At 32.5% G+C, this 17,471-nt stretch overlaps 1 protein-coding gene across 8 annotated transcripts in view; it reads left to right on the top strand.

The window, feature by feature from the left end:
* LOC148941400 (glycoprotein-N-acetylgalactosamine 3-beta-galactosyltransferase 1-like) overlaps positions 1-17,471 on the top strand; it is an 880,586-nt gene that overhangs the window by 817,118 nt on the left and 45,997 nt on the right. For 5 of the 8 annotated variants that reach the window (XM_089104530.1, XM_089104531.1, XM_089104534.1 and 2 more), the window contains one exon: positions 11,784-11,891. The exons of the other annotated variants lie outside the window; for them this stretch is intronic. In XM_089104530.1, coding sequence (XP_088960656.1) covers positions 11,784-11,891 — 108 coding nt within the window. The remainder of the gene's footprint in view (positions 1-11,783; positions 11,892-17,471) is intronic. 8 annotated transcript variants of the gene reach the window in all.

Below are 17,471 nucleotides of genomic sequence, written 5' to 3' on the forward strand. Positions count from 1 at the left end.
TGATCAGAGACACGATGTGACTTTCCCACTGGTATTCTATGACTGGTTATTGACACAACCTAATCTATTGAATGTATTAAATCAGTATTTTTTAAGCAGTTGAACGATAAACTCATAATTAATATATTTTAAAAAAAAGTTAATATGGAACATTTTAATAAATTGTGTTTACATAACAAGTTTATTGTAGCATTGAATGCCGACAAAAAGAAATATTTAAACTTTGAAACAAGTACAGGTGGTAGCACTATTGGAAATGTATGCATGCATTGTCATGACAGTAAGGAATTAAATTTCTTTGGAATACCGAAAAAATTCAACTCTTATGTTGGTGGTTATGCGAGATTGAGATCTCCAGAGATGATTGCACTCAAAGAGAATGCCAACATAAAAATAATCATTGATGATAGAGGACAACTCCTTGCTACTGTTGCAGGTAACACATTACCTACTGATACATCCAATCGTCACCTTTCAGGTATTAGCATTCAACGGAAGATCAATAAAAGAAATGCCTACTCTTCTACTAATATCGTAAACCATATCTTGTCTACGTGCCGAAACTGTTACATGTGTAAAAATAATGTGATAATAGACAGTGAAATTGCCAGAAAAATAAAAAGGGCATTGTCAGAAAATATCACGATGGAATATAAAGATGAATCGATGAAAAACAAATCACCAGCAAAAGTTACTGCCATTTGTCAAACAGTCATTGAACCAAATAATACAAAAGACGAAAAGCATATTGAGCCTTTTGATGAGACACCAGTAAAAATTGTGTATGACTCAAAATGGAATAATGATTATTCTACTGATTACGAACTAAGAGAAGACAATAGCTATAATATCAAGAGAGAACATGGTGAACTATTTTATGGAACAGATTCAAAATGTCCAAAGTTAATTGTTGATATTAATAATGTATCATAATATATTTATTGTATTAATATTCTACAGAGCATTATTTCATTAAAAATATATTTTGCATTACATTGTTATGTGTTCATTATTTTTAGAGTAAGCTAGCATATCAAACGTTGAGAATGTCTAATAAAACGTCGGAGATGTAAGAAAAAGGAATTTGCAGAAATCTATTGTCAGACACATGATTATAAATTTTTTCTTGAATTTGCCTCCTTGATAAATAAAAACATACATTTCATTAAAGAAATTATGACGACACTATAAGTAATCTACAAACTCTGTCCTGAAGTTAACTAATGGATACACAATGCATAAATATCATTTAAGAAATTATCAAAAATTGTAAGTAAGTAGCAAATTCTTTCAAAAATATGTTAATACGTTTAAGCAATAAATATCTTTAAGCCTAACCCGTCTTTATTCTTTAGAATAGTTTTATTCATTTCATTAAATTATGAAGAAATTGTAAGTAAGTAACAATAGCTTTCTTGAATTCGCTTCCTGGACACAATACAGGTATTTAATTCAAGAAATAATAATAAAATCGCAAGTAATTAATAAAGTCTTTATTATTTTCCCCTATTGGATACACAATACTGAAATTTAATTCAAGAAATTATTAAGTAATTATAAATAGTTAACACACTCATGTTAACTCATGGATAAACAATTCAGAAAATTCATTTAAGAAATTATAAAAAATTTTAAGTAAGAAGCAAATTCTTTCTTGAATTCGCCTCCTGGGTAAATAAAAAAGACAGTTCATTAAAGAAATTATGAAAAAATTGTAAGTAATTAGCAAATTCTTTATTGTATTCAACTGCTGAATAAAAAAAAAATAAATTTCGTTCGAGAAATTATGACAAAATTCAAATTAATTAACAAACTCTTTATTGTTTTCATGACTTAGATACACGTTGTAGAAATTTAATTCAAGAAATTATGAAAAAATTCTCAGTAAGTAGCAATTTCTTTCTTGAAGTCAACTCTTGGATACACAATACAGAAATTTCATTCAAGAAATTATGAAAAAAAACAATTTCTTTCTTGAAGTCAACTCTTGGATACACAATACAGAAATTTCATTCAAGAAATTATGAAAATATTTATAAGTAAGTAACAAACTCTTTTTGTTTTCAACTCTTGGATATACAGTACAGATACTTCATTCAAGAAATTATGAAAAAATCGCAAGTAAGTAACTTTTTTTTCTCTTTATCAAAAAAAATTTTCGCTTAGCTACACGATGTAGAAATTTAATTAAAGCAATTAGGAAAAAATTATCATTAATTAACAATTTATTTATTTAAGTCAACTATTGGATACAAAATACAGAAATTTCATTCAAGAATTTCATGACTTAGATACACGATGTAGAAATTTGATTCAAGAAATTATGAAAAAATTCTCAGTAAGTAGCAATTTCTTTCTTGAAGTCGTCTCTTGGATACACAATGCGGAAATTTCATTCAAAAAATTATTAAAATATTTGTAAGTAAGTAACAAAATCTTTATTGATTTCACATCTTGGATATACATTACAGATACTTCATTCAAGAAATTGTGAAAAAATTGAAAGTAAGTAACTATTTTTTCTCTGTATAACATACAATTTTCACTTAGCTAAATGATGGAGAAATTTAATTAATTAAATTATTGACAAATTCTCAGAAAGTAACAATATCTTTCTTGAAGTCAACTCTTGGATATGTAATACAGAAATTTAATTCAATAAATTATGAAAAAATTGTAACTAAGTAGCAAATTCTTTCTTGAATTTACATGCTGGACAAACAAAAAAGAAATTTCGTTCAATAAATTATGACAAAATTCTAAGTAAGTAACAAACTCTTTATTGTTTTCACGAGTTAGATATACGACCTAGAAATTTTATTCAAAAAATTATGAAAAAATTAACAGTATATTTAGCAAATTCTTACTTGATTTCAACTGTTTGTAAAAAAAAAAAAAAAAAAAAAAGACAAAAAATAATTTAAAAAAAACCAAAAAATTTATAGCATATTTAAGAAAATCTTATTCAAAATATTAAATACATGTCACAAAGCACGTAAATTCTAAAAACACCGAAAGTAGTTCTTACAGGATACAAAAAGTTCAAACAAAATCAGAAAATAGTTCTTAAAAAACAAAAATTATTCTTACGAAATACAAAAATATTTTATACAAATACAAAATAGTACTAACAGAATAAAAAAATAGTTGTTGCAAAATTCGAAATACTTGTTACAAAACAAAAAGATTTGTATGCCTTTCCTTGGCACCTGTCCAAAAGAGCGGGGACTCCCCACTGGTTCCTACACATTGCAAGAAAGTGAGCAGTACGAAAACTCCACTTTTTCAACCAGACTGGTTTATTAGGGACCAATCGGGAGAGATATGTAAAGTCGACATAGCTTTATTTCATTTTTTTAAGGTTCATTTAGACCAGGTTACGTGCGCGCACGTAACCTGGTCTAAATGAACCTTAAAAAATGAAATAAAGCTATGTCGGCTTCATATCTCTCCGATTGGTCCCTAGAAACCAGTCTGGTTGAAAACGTGGAGTTTCGTACTGCTCACTCTTGCAATGTGTAGGAACCAGTGGGAGTCCCATCGTTTGGAAGGTGCCAGAAAGGCATACAAATCTTTTTGTTTTGTAACAAGTATTTCGAATTTTGCAACAACTATTTTTATTCTGTTAGTACTATTTTGGATTTGTCTAAAATATTTTTGTATTTCATAAGAATAATTTTGTTTTTTAAGAACTATTTTCGAGATTTTGTTTGAACTTTTGTATCCTGTAGAACTACTTTCGGTGTTGTTAGAATTTCCGTGCTTTGTGACATGTATTTCATATTTTGCAGAAGATATTCTTAACTCTGCTAGAACTATTTTGGATTTGTGTAAAGATTTTTGTCTTTTTTTTTTTTGTTTATCCAACAGGTGAATTCAGAAAAATTTGCTACTTAGACTGAGAATTTTTCATAATTTCTTGAATTAAATTTCTAGGTCATATATCTAACTCGTGAAAACAATAAAGTTTGTTACTTACTTAGAATTTTGTCATAATTTCTTGAACGAAATTTCTTTTTGTTTGTCCAGCAGGTAAATTCAAGAAAATTTGCTACTTAGTTACAATTTTTCATAATTTCTTGAATCAAATTTCCGTATTGCATATCCAAGTTGACTTCAAGAAGAAATTGTTACTTACTGAGAATTTTTCAATAATTTCTTGAATTAAATTTCTACATCATTTAGCTAAGTGAAAATTGTTTGTGATAAAGAGAAAAAAGTTACTTACTTGCGATTTTTCACAATTTCTTGAATGAAGTATCTGTACTGTATATCCAAGAGGTGAAATCAATAAAGAGTTTGTTACTTACTTACAAATATTTTCATAATTTCTTGAATGAAATTTCCGCATTGTGTATCAAAGAGACGACTTCAAGAAAGAAATTGTTACTTACTGAGAATTTTTCATAATTTCTTGAATCAAATTTCTACATCATGTATCTAAGTCATGAAATTCTTGAATGAAATTTCCGTATTATGTATCCATGAGTTGACTTCAAGAAGAAATTGTTACTTACTGAGAATTTTTCCTAATTTCTTGAATTAAATTTCTACATCATGTAGCTAAGTGAAAATTGTTTTTGATAAAGAGAAAAAAGTTACTTACTGCGATTTTTCATAATTTCTTGAATGAAATATCTGTACTGTATATCCAAGAGGTGAAAACAAAAAGTTTGTTACTTACTTACAAATATTTTCATAATTTCTTGAATGAAATTTCTGTATTGTGTATCCAGAGTTGACTTCAAGAAAGAAATTGTTTTTTTCATAATTTCTTAAATGAAATTTCCATATTATGTATCCAAAGTTGACTTCAAGAAAGAAATTGCTACTTACTGAGAATTTTTCATAATTTCTTGAATTAAATTTCTACAACGTGTATCTAAGTCATGAAAACAATAAAGATTTGTTACTTACTTGGAATTTTGTCATAATTTCTCGAACGAAATGTCTTTTTTGTTTATTCAGCAGGTGAATACAAGAAAATTTGCTACTTACTACAATTTTTCATAATTTCTTTAATGAACTGTCTTTTTATTTACCCAGGAGGCGAATTCAAGAAAAATTTGCTACTTACTTAAAATTTTTGATAATTTCTTAAATGAAATTTCTGCATTATGTATCCATGAGGTAACATGAGTGTGTTACTATTTAGAATTCCTTCATAATTTCTTGAATGAAATTTCAGTATTGTGTATCCAATAGGGGAAAACAATAAAGACTTTATTACTTACTTGCGATTTTATTATTATTTCTTGAATTAAATATCTGTATTGTGTCCAGAAGCGAATTCAAGAAACTATTGTTACTTACTTACAATTTCTTCATAATTTAATGAAATGAATAAAACTATTCTAAAGAATAAAGACAGGTTAAGCTTAAAGATATTTATTGCTTAAACATATTAACATATTTTTGAAAGAATTTGCTACTTACTTACAATTTTTGATAATTTCTTAAATGAAATTTCTGCATTATGTATCCATGAGGTAACTTCAAGACAGAGTTTGTAGCTTACTTAGAGATTTCGTCATAATTTCTTGAATGAAATGTCTTTTTATTTATCCAGGAGGTGAATTCAAGAAAAATTTGTCTCCATGTGTCTGACAATAGATGTATGCAAATTCCTTTTCTTACATCTCCGACGTTTTATTAGACATTCTAAACGTTTGATATGCTAGCTTACTCTAAAAATAATGAACACATAACAATGTAATGCAAAATATATTTTTAATGAAATAATGCTATGTAGAATATTAATACAATAAATATATTATGATACATTATTAATATCAACAATTAACTTTGGACATTTTGAATCTGTTCCATAAAATAGTTCACCATGTTCTCTCTTGATATTATAGCTATTGTCTTCTCTTAGTTCGTAATCAATAGAATAATCATTATTCCATTTTGAGTCATACACAATTTTACTGGTGTCTCATCAAAAGGCTCAATATGCTTTTCGTCTTTGGTATTATTTGGTTCAATGACTGTTTGACCAATGGCAGTAACATTTGCTGGTGCTTTGTTTTCATCGATTCATCTTTATATTCCATCGTGATATTTTCTGACAATGCCCTTTTTATTTTTCTGGCAATTTCACTGTCTATTATCACATTATTTTTACACATGTAACAGTTTCAGCATGTAGACAAGATATGGTTTACGATATTAGTAGAAGAGTAGGCCTTTCTTTTATTGATCTTCCGTTGAATGCTAATACCTGAAAGGTGACGATTGGATGTATCAGTAGGTAATGTATTACCTGCAACAGTAGCAAGGAGTTGTCCTCTATCATCAATGATTATTTTTATGTTGGCATTCTCTTTGAGTGCAATCATCTCTGGAGATCTCAATCTCGCATAACCACCAACATAAGAGTTGAATTTTTTCGGAATTCCAAAGAAATTTAATTCCTTACTGTCATGACAATGCATGCATACATTTCCAATAGTGCTACCACCTGTACTTGTTTCAAAGTTTAAATATTTCTCTTTGTCGGCATTCAATGCTACAATAACCTTGTTATGTAAACACACTTTATTAAAATGTTCCATCTTCACTTTTTTAAAGATATGACTTATGTGTTTATCGTTCCACTGCGTAAAAAATACTGATTTAATACATGCAATAGATTAGGTTGTGTCAATAACCAGTCAGAGAATACCAGTTGGAAAGTCACCTCGTGTATCCGATCAATCACAGAGCGCTGTCCATAACCGGTCATAGAATGCCAGAGGGAAAGTCAAATCGTGTCTCTGACCAATCACAGAGCACAAGTGTTAGAACTGTAAGCATATTTTGACATTTTAAGTTATGTACAGAAAGAAAAAATAAATAAAGTTGAAAAATTTCGAAGTTTTAAAAAGTTTGAATTAAACACTTTTAGGATATTGAGTGTCTTTACTGAAAAACTAGTGCATTACAGAGTCTCTCAAACCCCTTAAAGCTCTTTTAAAATATAAAAAAACTACTTATTTAAAACAAAAATTTCGTTTTTAATGACCACCAAGTAAATAAAAACCACACGGAAACAGGCATCTGAGTCTCTCAAACCCCTTAAAGCTCTTTTAAAAGATACAAAAACTACTTATTTAACACTAAAATTTTTTTTTTAATGACAACCAAGTAACGAAAAACCACACGGAATTAGGCAACTGAGTCTCTCAAACCCCTTAAAGCTCTTTTAAAAGATGCAAAAACTACTTATTTAACACAAAAATATCGTTTTTAAAGACCACCAATTAATCATAAAACTCACGGAAACAGGCAACTGAGTCTCTCAATCCCCATAAAGCTCTGTTAAAAGATAGAAAAACTCATTTTTTAACTCAACACTTTAGTTTTTAATGACTACCAAGTAAGGAAAAACCACACGGAATTAGGCAACTGAGTCTCTCAATCCACTTAAAGATCTTTTAAAAGATTCAAAAACTAATTATTTAACACAAAAATTTATTTTTTAAAGACAACCAAGTAAAGAAAAAACACACGGAATCAGGCAACTGAGTCTCTCAATCCCCGTAAAGATCTTTTAAAAGATACAAAAACTACTAATTTAACACAAAAATTTCGTTTTTAATGACCACCACGTAAAGAAAAATCACACGGAATTAGGCAACTGAGTCTCTCAATCCCCGTAAAGTTCTTTTAAAAGATACAAAAACTACTTATTTAACACGAAAATTTCGTTTTTAATGACCTTCAAGTAAAGAAAAATCACACGCAATTAGGCAACTGAGTCTCTCAATCCTCGTAAAGCTCTTTTAAAAGATACAAAAACTACTTATTTAACACAAATATTTCGTTTTTAATGACCATCAAGTAAAGAAAAATCACACTGAATTAGGCAACTGAGTCACTCAATCCCCGTAAAGTTCTTTTAAAAGATACAAAATCTAATTAGTTAACACAAAAATATCGTTTTTAACGACCACCAAGTAAAGAAAAATCACACGGAATTAGGCAACTGAGTCTCTCAATCCCCGTAAAGCTATTTTAAAAGATACAAAAACTACTTATTTAACAGAAAAATTTCGTTTTTAATGACCATCAAGTAAAGAAAAATCACACGGAATTAGGCAACTGAGTCTCTCAATCCCCGTAAAGCTCTTTTAAAAGATACAAAAACTACTTATTTAACACAAAAATTTCGTTTTTAATGACCATCAAGTAAAAAAAAATCACGCGGAATTAGGCAACTGAGTCTCTCAATCCCCGTAAAGATCTATTAAAAGATACAAAAACTACTTATTTAAAACTACAAATTATTATTTAATTTAAAAAAAGTAAAGAAAAATAACACGGAATTAGGCGACTGAGTCTCTCAATCCCCGTAAAGCTCCTTTAAAAGTTACAAAAACTACTTATTTAACACAAAGAACCCCCATGTAACTGAACCCCTGTATAACTGAAACCCCTGTACAACTGAACCTCCGTGCTAAATTTCATTACGTTTAATATCTAGTCACCAAATGCTCCAAGCCTCAGAAGAAAAAGGGATTTTGAAAACAGGGAGCCCGATTTACGAAAAAAAAAGGGGTACCCCCCGTGCAACTGAACCCCCTTGTAACTGAACCCGTGTATAACCGAAATCCCTCCGTGCAACTGTATCCTCTTTAACTGAACCCTCGAGCAACTCACCCCTCTATGCAACCCACCCCCCTCATAAAATAGGAAAGAAAACCAAATTTTCCTTTATTATCTAAGTAACACAACAAAAAATCAAGATTTTATGTGCAGTTTTAAAAAGCTAAGTCTAAATTTGTTAACGATTGATCATTTTATTAAGAAAACACACTAAATTAGGGAAGAAAACCAACTGTTCCTTTATTATCTAAGTAGCACGACAAAAAATCAAGAATTTACGCAAATGGAATACCTTTTTTGCAAATTGAGTTAGTTTTATGCGAATGATAAAAGTTTTGACGAATCGAGATAGCTTTACGCAAATGAAATACCATTGATACCACTAATAATACATACGATACTGAACGAGTTATCAGATAGCTATAACTTACAGGTTGTTAACACGTTTGACCAGTTTTGATTGGAATTTGTATTTTTTTGCCAGAAGAAAGATCATTGATACGTGTTTATTTATTTTTTTTAACTGTTATTTTTTAAAGGAAGCCCATAACACTTTGCAGAAACCCGTCTAGTACAGTTTCAATTGCACACTACCTTTGAATAGTCAATGTGAGCCAAGTTTAAAAAAAAAAACTACTAATACCGTTCACAGTAATAGGTGAGTGACCCATAGCACCGGAAGGAACGTAATGGTCCAGAAAAGTACAGGAAGGAAACCAAATGCTCCAAGCCTCAGAAGAAAAAGGTATTTTTAAAACAGGTAGCCCTATGTACTAACAAAAAAATGGTCGAGGCCCCGGGCCCCGGACCCCCCCTGGTAACTGGCCCCGGGGATAACCGACATCCCTCCGTGCAACTGTCGCCTCTTTAACTGAACCCGCGTGCACCTCACCCCGCTATGCGCCCCCCCTCCCTCATAACACTTTTCAGCCATTTCTTTTTAAATTGACAATATTTTTCAAACGTTACTTACGTATTATACAGACCACATCGGCGAGGTAAAGCTAGGTCAAGTCACAATGTCATTCTATCGTTACTTTTCAATTAAGCTATTGAATACTTTCTAGCAATGTCCCTTGTAAGCGTCTACGCAAATATCTTTTCGCAAATATCTTTTCGCAAAAAAAAATTCGCAAATCTCGTAAACTAAAGAATTAATTACCCTTTTCAAATGCATTACTCGTTATATTAATGAAACCCATGAAACGAATAGCCAATTTTTTAAAAATAAAACCTACTAATAAACTTACAGATGAATGACCACGGATTTAACATAAAAAAAAAAACCGCAATCACTGGCTGTGGTACTAGATGCTTTACGCGAGCATTGTAGAATACTGGGCTTATCACCAAAAAGGCTATAGGCAAATGACACTGGTAACCGTACAATGCATTGAAAGTTTACATTCAAACTTACCCCTAAGGCATAGATATGTATGTAAACTTTCAAGTAATTGTACGGTTACTACTCTCGACTGGAAAAGATCTCATACTCTCTGTCTTTTCGATGTTTCCCTTCTCCTTAGTCTATCTGTATAACATCAAGACCACCATTTGTATCTTACATCCGGAAGAAAATTAGATAGGTAACATACGAATAAAATATAGGGTTCTCATCTCGGATTCGATCTGCCGTATAACTTTAGAAGGATCCAAGTAGGGACTACGCAAAACTGGGTTCCAGAGAATTCCAATTTCTGGGCGTGAGATATATTATAATATTAAGCTTAAGTTCCGAGACACTCTAGGCTGGAAAAGGGGAGGCACAAAAGCTCTTATAAATTTTACTCCTTGTTTTAGGTTTTTCCCACCTAAACCTTAGGCTATTCGAAGCTTATTCCACAAAGTTTATGTTTATGGGAAGAACCTCATTGGGGTTCTTATCCTTAATTAATCTTAGATTATTTTATCCTTTAATAATGTTGTGTTTTATTTAGACGGGCCTAGCCTTAACTGAAGTGAAATATACAGACCAACTACCGAATAAAATATGAATCTAACAAGAATCTTAAGTTATTTACGCGGGTACTCTCCACCCTTTGTTATAATCTAATCACTTTTAATTAGATCTCGTATATCTTAATTAATCAGAAAGGATTCCAGGGTTACCTCGAACTATCAGTAAGGCTCAAACCCTTAATAAACCAATTGGCAAGTTTTCAAAGGGAAAATGACGCTCTAACTAAAGTTAGGGCCAAAGGGGGCTCAAAGGATTTAATTGTTGACTTAATTCAAATAGGATCTTTTAAGTTGGACCAAGCAACAGAAATGTTTAACAATTTCACGCTTTATCTAAGTATTACATTCAAAGGAAATTTAGACAGGCTAGGGGTAGCTTTTATCGTAGTCAAAGAAAAGTACAATTACTCAGTTCCTAGCTCAAGAGGCAAGACTACCTTTAATATTTGTTAGTGTTTCTGTTTTATTTGCTTAGTCTTGTTTCTCGTTCTTAACTGTCATTTGCTCTAGACTAGTTTTTTGTGTAGTCCCTTCTTTAAATTTTAGCCACTCCCCAACCTTTCAGTTGAAAAGTAGTGTTTTCCAATATTTCGAGGCCTTGATTCTAAAGCTTGAAATGTCGTAACACTTTAGGAAATTCCTCTCTGTTTTATGCAAAACTGGTCTAGATTGGGTCTTTAAATATTTATAATGGCTTCAAATGTCTTTCGATGCTTACACAAAGAAATGGCTTTTCAAGATTTACGACTAGGTATACAAAGAAAAGGAATTTTCACATTTAAGTTAATTTGAAATAGTCGCTTTATTTCTCATCTATTGGAGAAAGGGGGATTCCAACTTTTACTGAAATTGAGTTACCAAATTTACACAAGTATAAGGTCTCCTAACAGATTTGTGACAAAAAAAGAAATAAGTCCTAATTCAGAGACATTTTTAAGGGGATAAAATTTAGCACATTTTACTCGGCTACACACCCTCGTCTTTTAGACAAGGGTGAGTTCACATTACAACGAATTTTTCCGAAGGGAGGGGGAGGGTATTTGGCAAAATTACAATCATTAAACCAGCTTGAATTGGGAGGATTATTCGCCAGTGTGTCGGCCTCAATTGGTTTATCGCTTTGGCAAGTTCGCAGCAGTTTGTAGGAATAGCATAGGAAATGCTAGTCTGGAAAAGCCAACGTACCTAAATTATCTTTGCTTCCACCTGAGAAAATTATTTTTGAATTTTAGGCTACATTCTAAGTAAGGAAGCACTCAGAAGATTTGCAACAGTAGCCCTCAAAAACCAGTCAATGTGCGATGTTAAGGTGACGAAAGGATTGGAAGACATAAATATTGGTAAAAATTCTCTAAATTATCGGTAAATTATCACTGCATTAAAAGAGCCTAAGACACTAAAATCTCACCTAAGGCCCTTTATTTTTGCAAAACCATACACCAAAAGGCGCAGAAATCTGAGTTGATCAGTATCTCTACTTTTCTTTTTCTTTCTTTTACAATAACAGGAACTAAGTTTGTGACAGAGTTTAGAAGTAAGTTTTATTGGAAGATTGTTATCAAGAAAGTAACCGAAAGACATTGAACCTTAATACGAGCAGAAAAAATCTCACATATGAAAGCGAGGCTACTCACTTCGTTCGTTAAAGTTTCAACATATCATGGTCATTAACTATACTACACAAGTCTGAATTTAGCGTAAAGACTCTGGAGTTTACCCACCACATTTACAAGAGAATATGTGTTCGTTTATAGTTTTAATATTGTTCTTTACGTTTATTTCTAATAATTTTCGATTAAATATAGTTAATAGTCAATAGTAAAATATACCATTCTGGGAAATACTACACGTAAATGGGCTTCAATCCTGCTTCTCCTTCTTCTGTTGTGTTTATCGTATAACAGTGCCCCGAGAATGATATTCACCCATTAAGAAAGTGACAATCAGGAGGGGTGGGAATCGGTTATTCCAAAAGTGAATTTTATGTCAATTTCATGTCAAAGGGGGATTCTTTGGAAGAAACTTCTCTTTAACGATGCTTCTATCGCTTCTACCTTTACCGCTCTTTATCTTAACTTCCAAACTTTAGTCTACTAAAATTAAGTTTTGGTCAGTCTTTACATAATATCCAGGCAAATCTTATGAGGCTCCACATATCTTGATCTCCATGTTGTTTGTCTTCATTTTTTATTTCTATCTGGTCTACATCGTTCGCATTTTCGCTCAGAAAATGTGAACTTGATTCTTTGAGACTTTCTCTTATTTTGCAAAAGAAGGGAAGCCGTCGTCCTCCCGAAATATCCATTTTGTTTTTCATCTAGTATTTTCGTTGGCCTTATAAACTGGGTTTCCACTTTTTTTGAAAATCATGGTAAAACCCGCCTCTTAAATGTGTAAAGCTATCTTATTCACTTCCGTTCAACCTACATATGCTTGTTAGTTCCCAAGAAATTAGAAAACTTGACATGAAAAACATTTATGCCCATTTTTCGAGAAGTGTTTCTAGACGAGATAAGAATGCCAAAATTCAAGAGTTCTATCGATGAGAAGCACTTCAAATTCTTGCACCAGGACAGACACATTGGATATTCTTTCAGTTATTCTTTATTAGTCTGCGTAAAAAAAAGAAGCTAAAATGGGATACCCGTTTCCAAAAAGTATGTCCCTGATAAAGTTCAGTTCTACTGTGATGTGAGAACCAGAGCAAATATTTAGGGGACGATTGACAAGAGAGCTTACAGCCTCTAAAACTCTGTATCTAAAATCTAAAACATCTAAAACTATGTAATAAGTATTCAATTTACTTTCAGTCCCTTAATTCCTTTTGTCAGCAAATAAAGGGTCTGCCGATGGGAGCACCTCTCTCCGGGTTACCGGCGATTATCTATGTGGAAAACCTTAAAAATTGGGAGTTAAATTGATATTTCTTGAAAAATATCCATTGGGGACGTTACATGAATGACGTAATATCCCTTCGGAATTATGGGTAAAATGAACTTAGGTTTTTCTTTAGATCATCTTAATGCACATGATAGAAGTTTACAATTTACCTTAGAAATTGAAATTGCGAATAAAATTCCATTCGTAGCATTGATAAACTCCATTTTACTATTTATAGAAAACCAACACAAAACATTCAAGAGTTCTATCGATGAGAAGCACTTCAAATTCGTAGCATTGATAAACTCCATTTTACTATTTATTTTAGATCAAATCCCCCCACTCCACAAGTTAAAAGAGCTATTGTAAACTCTCTCATCGATCGTGGCCTAAAAATTTCCTCTAATTCTCACATCACAGCAGAACTAAACTATATCAGGGACATATTTTTGGAAACGGGTATGCCACTTTACTTATTAATAATACAATTAGCCGTAGACTGAAAAGACACTCTCGTAATATTATTGGTATTCTATCTATGTGAGACTCCTGATAAGCCCCCAAACGTAATCTATCTCCAGAAAAATCAACAGGAATTTAAAAAAAAGTTTGCACACAAAATAATCTGCATATAGTATTTACTAATAATTTTGCAATCATGAATTTCCTAAACTCTGGTAAAGATAAAATCCCATCTACTTACCAAAGAGGGGTTTATCAAATACAACCTGACTGCGGCAAATACTATGTAGGTAAAACCCATCAGATTTTATAAAAACAACTACAACATCATAAGGATGATATCACCAAACCTTTAAATCCTACTAGGGTTAACACTTCTGTTGATTCTGCTTTAAGCAGTCATATATTCGATAACCTCGGCCGCAAAATACTTTTAGAAGAATCCGCCATTATTAGCAATTAATAAAAAAAAACTTTTTGCACAGAATTTTTTTTTTTAAGTGATATTAAACCAAAAATGAACAAAAATAGAATTAAATAATCTACGAAGCATACAACTACCTTAAATCAGTATTAATAAATAAAATGACACTCAAAACAGACAGAAATTAAAATAAATCAAACTCAAGACGAGCAGAAAATAATCTGAGTAGGGTTCCAAACCCTACGCTTTCTAAAAGCCAGAACATAATGTGTACTTTACTGAAAAAAATTCAGTTCAATTTACTGAAAAAAAAACGTTCATTGTCAGTTTAATATACATATGCTGATATTTATTCCTTGAAGTCTTAATTAATATTTGATTTCTTAAAGTTATAAAAGTGAAAACATTTAAAAGAATTTTTTCAGTAAAGTACAAATTATATTCTGGCTCTTAGAAATCATAGGCTAACCCTACTCAGATTAATATCTGCTCGTTTTGAGTTTGACTTATTTTAATTTCTGTTTGTTTTGGGTTTTATTTTTTTATTAATACTGATTTAAGGTAGTTATATGCTTGGTAGATTACTTAATTCTATTTTTGTTCATTTTTGGTTTAATTTTACTTTTTTTTGGAAAACTTATTTTGTGAAAAAAGTTTTTTTTATTAATTCCTGTTCGTTTCATATTGACATAGTCTTTTTCAGGGAGAAAGAGTGAGCTTCTTCTGAAGTTAAACAACCATCCCTTCCATGAAAACCTTTCATACCCCCTGGGCATAACTTACAACCTTTGCCCCTAATCTCTGGGGTTTGTTTCAACCCCAAAAGCCTTCTTATATGATATTTAGACTATTTTGAATAGAATGGGTACCTCAAAATTTATATTAGACGCATTTCGGGACAGTATGAAGTGTGTGTAGGGGGGAGAGGGTAGCTGCATTCTGATCACTTTGACTCTTAAAAAGGGCACTAGAGCGTCTTATTACCAATCCAATTAGCCCCCTTTGAAGTTTATATCACCACACTTTCTATCAAAACCCTATATGTCCCTAGGGCAAAACTTACAACCCTTGCCCTAAGGGCTGGGGGGATTTGTTATCCTCAAAGACATAATTTCCAGGCCTTTCTGATAGGCTTAAAAAAAATGGATATATCAAAATTTTGATTGGAACTGTTTGAGGAAATGATAGGCGTGGACGGAGACGTTTGCCATCTGATCACTTTCGACTAATAACAAAAGGCACTAGTCCTCTCAATTTCCAATCAAATGAGCCCTTTTTGGAGCTTCTACGACAAAAATTTCTATAAGAATGTTAAATGCCCCAAATGTATAACTTGCGACCCTTGTCCTGAGGGCTATGGGGGAGGGTTGTTATCCTCAAAGACATAATTTCCAAACCTTTCAACTACGTTGAAAAAAATGAATATCTGAAAATTTTGATTGGATGTGTTTGGGGAAATGGTGAGCGTGAGAGGGGGTTAGCTACCCTCCAATCAATTTCGACTATTAAAAAGGGGTACCAGCCCAATCAATTTACAATTGATTGAGCCCCTTTTGAAGTTTCTATGACAACACTATCCATAAATAACCTTATATACCCCCAAGGCATAACTTACAACCTTTTCTCTCGGGGCCCTTGGGGCTTTGTCATCATCAAATACATAACTTCCAGAACTTTCAACTACGTTGAACAGAATGGCTATCTCAAAATTTTGATTAAATATGTTTGGGAAATGGTGGGCGTGAGAGGGGGGTTAGTTGTTCTTTAATCACCTTCGACTATTAAAAAGGGCTCTAGCCTTTTCAATTTCCAATCGAATGAGCCCTTTTTGAAGTTTATACGACAACTCCTTCTATAAAAACTTGATATAATCCCAGGGCATAACTTACAACCCTTGCCCTAAGGGCTGGGGGGGGGGGGTTGTCATCCTCAAAGACCTAATTTCCAGAACTTTCAACTACGTTGAAAAATGGCTGTCTCAAAATTTTGATTGTATGTGTTTGGGGCAATAGTGGGCGTGGGAGGTGGTTATTTGCCCTCCAATTACTTTCGGCTATTAAAAAGGGCACTAGCCATTTCAATTTCCAATCGAATAACCCCTTTTTGAAGTTTCTACGAAAGCGCTTTCTGTAAGAACGTTAAATGCCCCACGGCATAACTTATAACCCGTGCCATAAGGGCTGTTGGGGGGGGGTTGTCATCCTTAAAGACCTAATTTCCAAAATTTTCAACTACGTTGAACAAAATGACTATCTCAAAATTTGATTGGATGTGTTTGGGGAAAAGGTGGGCGTGAGAGGGTGGTTAGTTGCCCTCCAATCACTTTCTATTCTTAAAAAGAGCACTAGCCCATTGAGTTTCCAATCGAATGAGCGGTTTTTGAAGTTTCTACGAGAAGACTTTCAATAAAAACCTTATATGCACCCAGGGCATAACTTATAACCCTTGCCCTGAAGACTGTGGGGGGAGTTTCCTGCTCAAAGATATAATTTACAAAACTTTCAACTAAATTGAACAAAAATGCTATCTCAAAATTCTGATTGGATGTATTTGGGGAAATGGTGAGCCTGGAAGGGGTGTTGCAATCACTTTCGATTATTAAAAAGGGCACTAGCCATTTCAATATCCAATAGATTGAGCCCATTTTGAGGTTTCTACGACAACGCTTTCTATAAAAACCTTATATGCCCCCAAGGCATAACTTATAACCCTCGCCCTGAGGGCTGTGGGGGAGCGGGTGGGGGGGGTTGTCATCCTTAAGGACCTAATTTTCAGAACTTAACACTACGTTTAACAAAATAGCTATCTCAATATTTTGATTGGATGTGTTTAGGGAAAAGGTGGGCGTGAGAGGGAGGTTAGCTGCCCTCCAATAGCTTTCAACTATTAAAAAGGCCACAAGCCCTTTCAATTCCCTATCTATTGAGCTCTTTCTGAAGTTTCTTCAACCACGCCTTCCATAAAAGTCTTATATGCCCCCAGGGCAAAACTTACAACCCTTGCCCTGAGAGTTGTGGGGGAGTGTCCTCCTCAAATCGTAATTTCTATCGGGAAATCAAATACGCTGAACAAAATGGCTATCTCAAAATTTTGATGGGATGTGTTTGGGGAAATGGTGGGCGTAGAATGGGTGTTAGTTGCGCTCCATTCACTT

The sequence above is a fragment of the Artemia sp. Qi Xiang Cuo genome, chromosome 18, assembly GCF_049724085.1.
Source record: "Artemia sp. Qi Xiang Cuo chromosome 18, ASM4972408v1, whole genome shotgun sequence".
NCBI lineage: Eukaryota > Metazoa > Arthropoda > Branchiopoda > Anostraca > Artemiidae > Artemia > Artemia sp. Qi Xiang Cuo.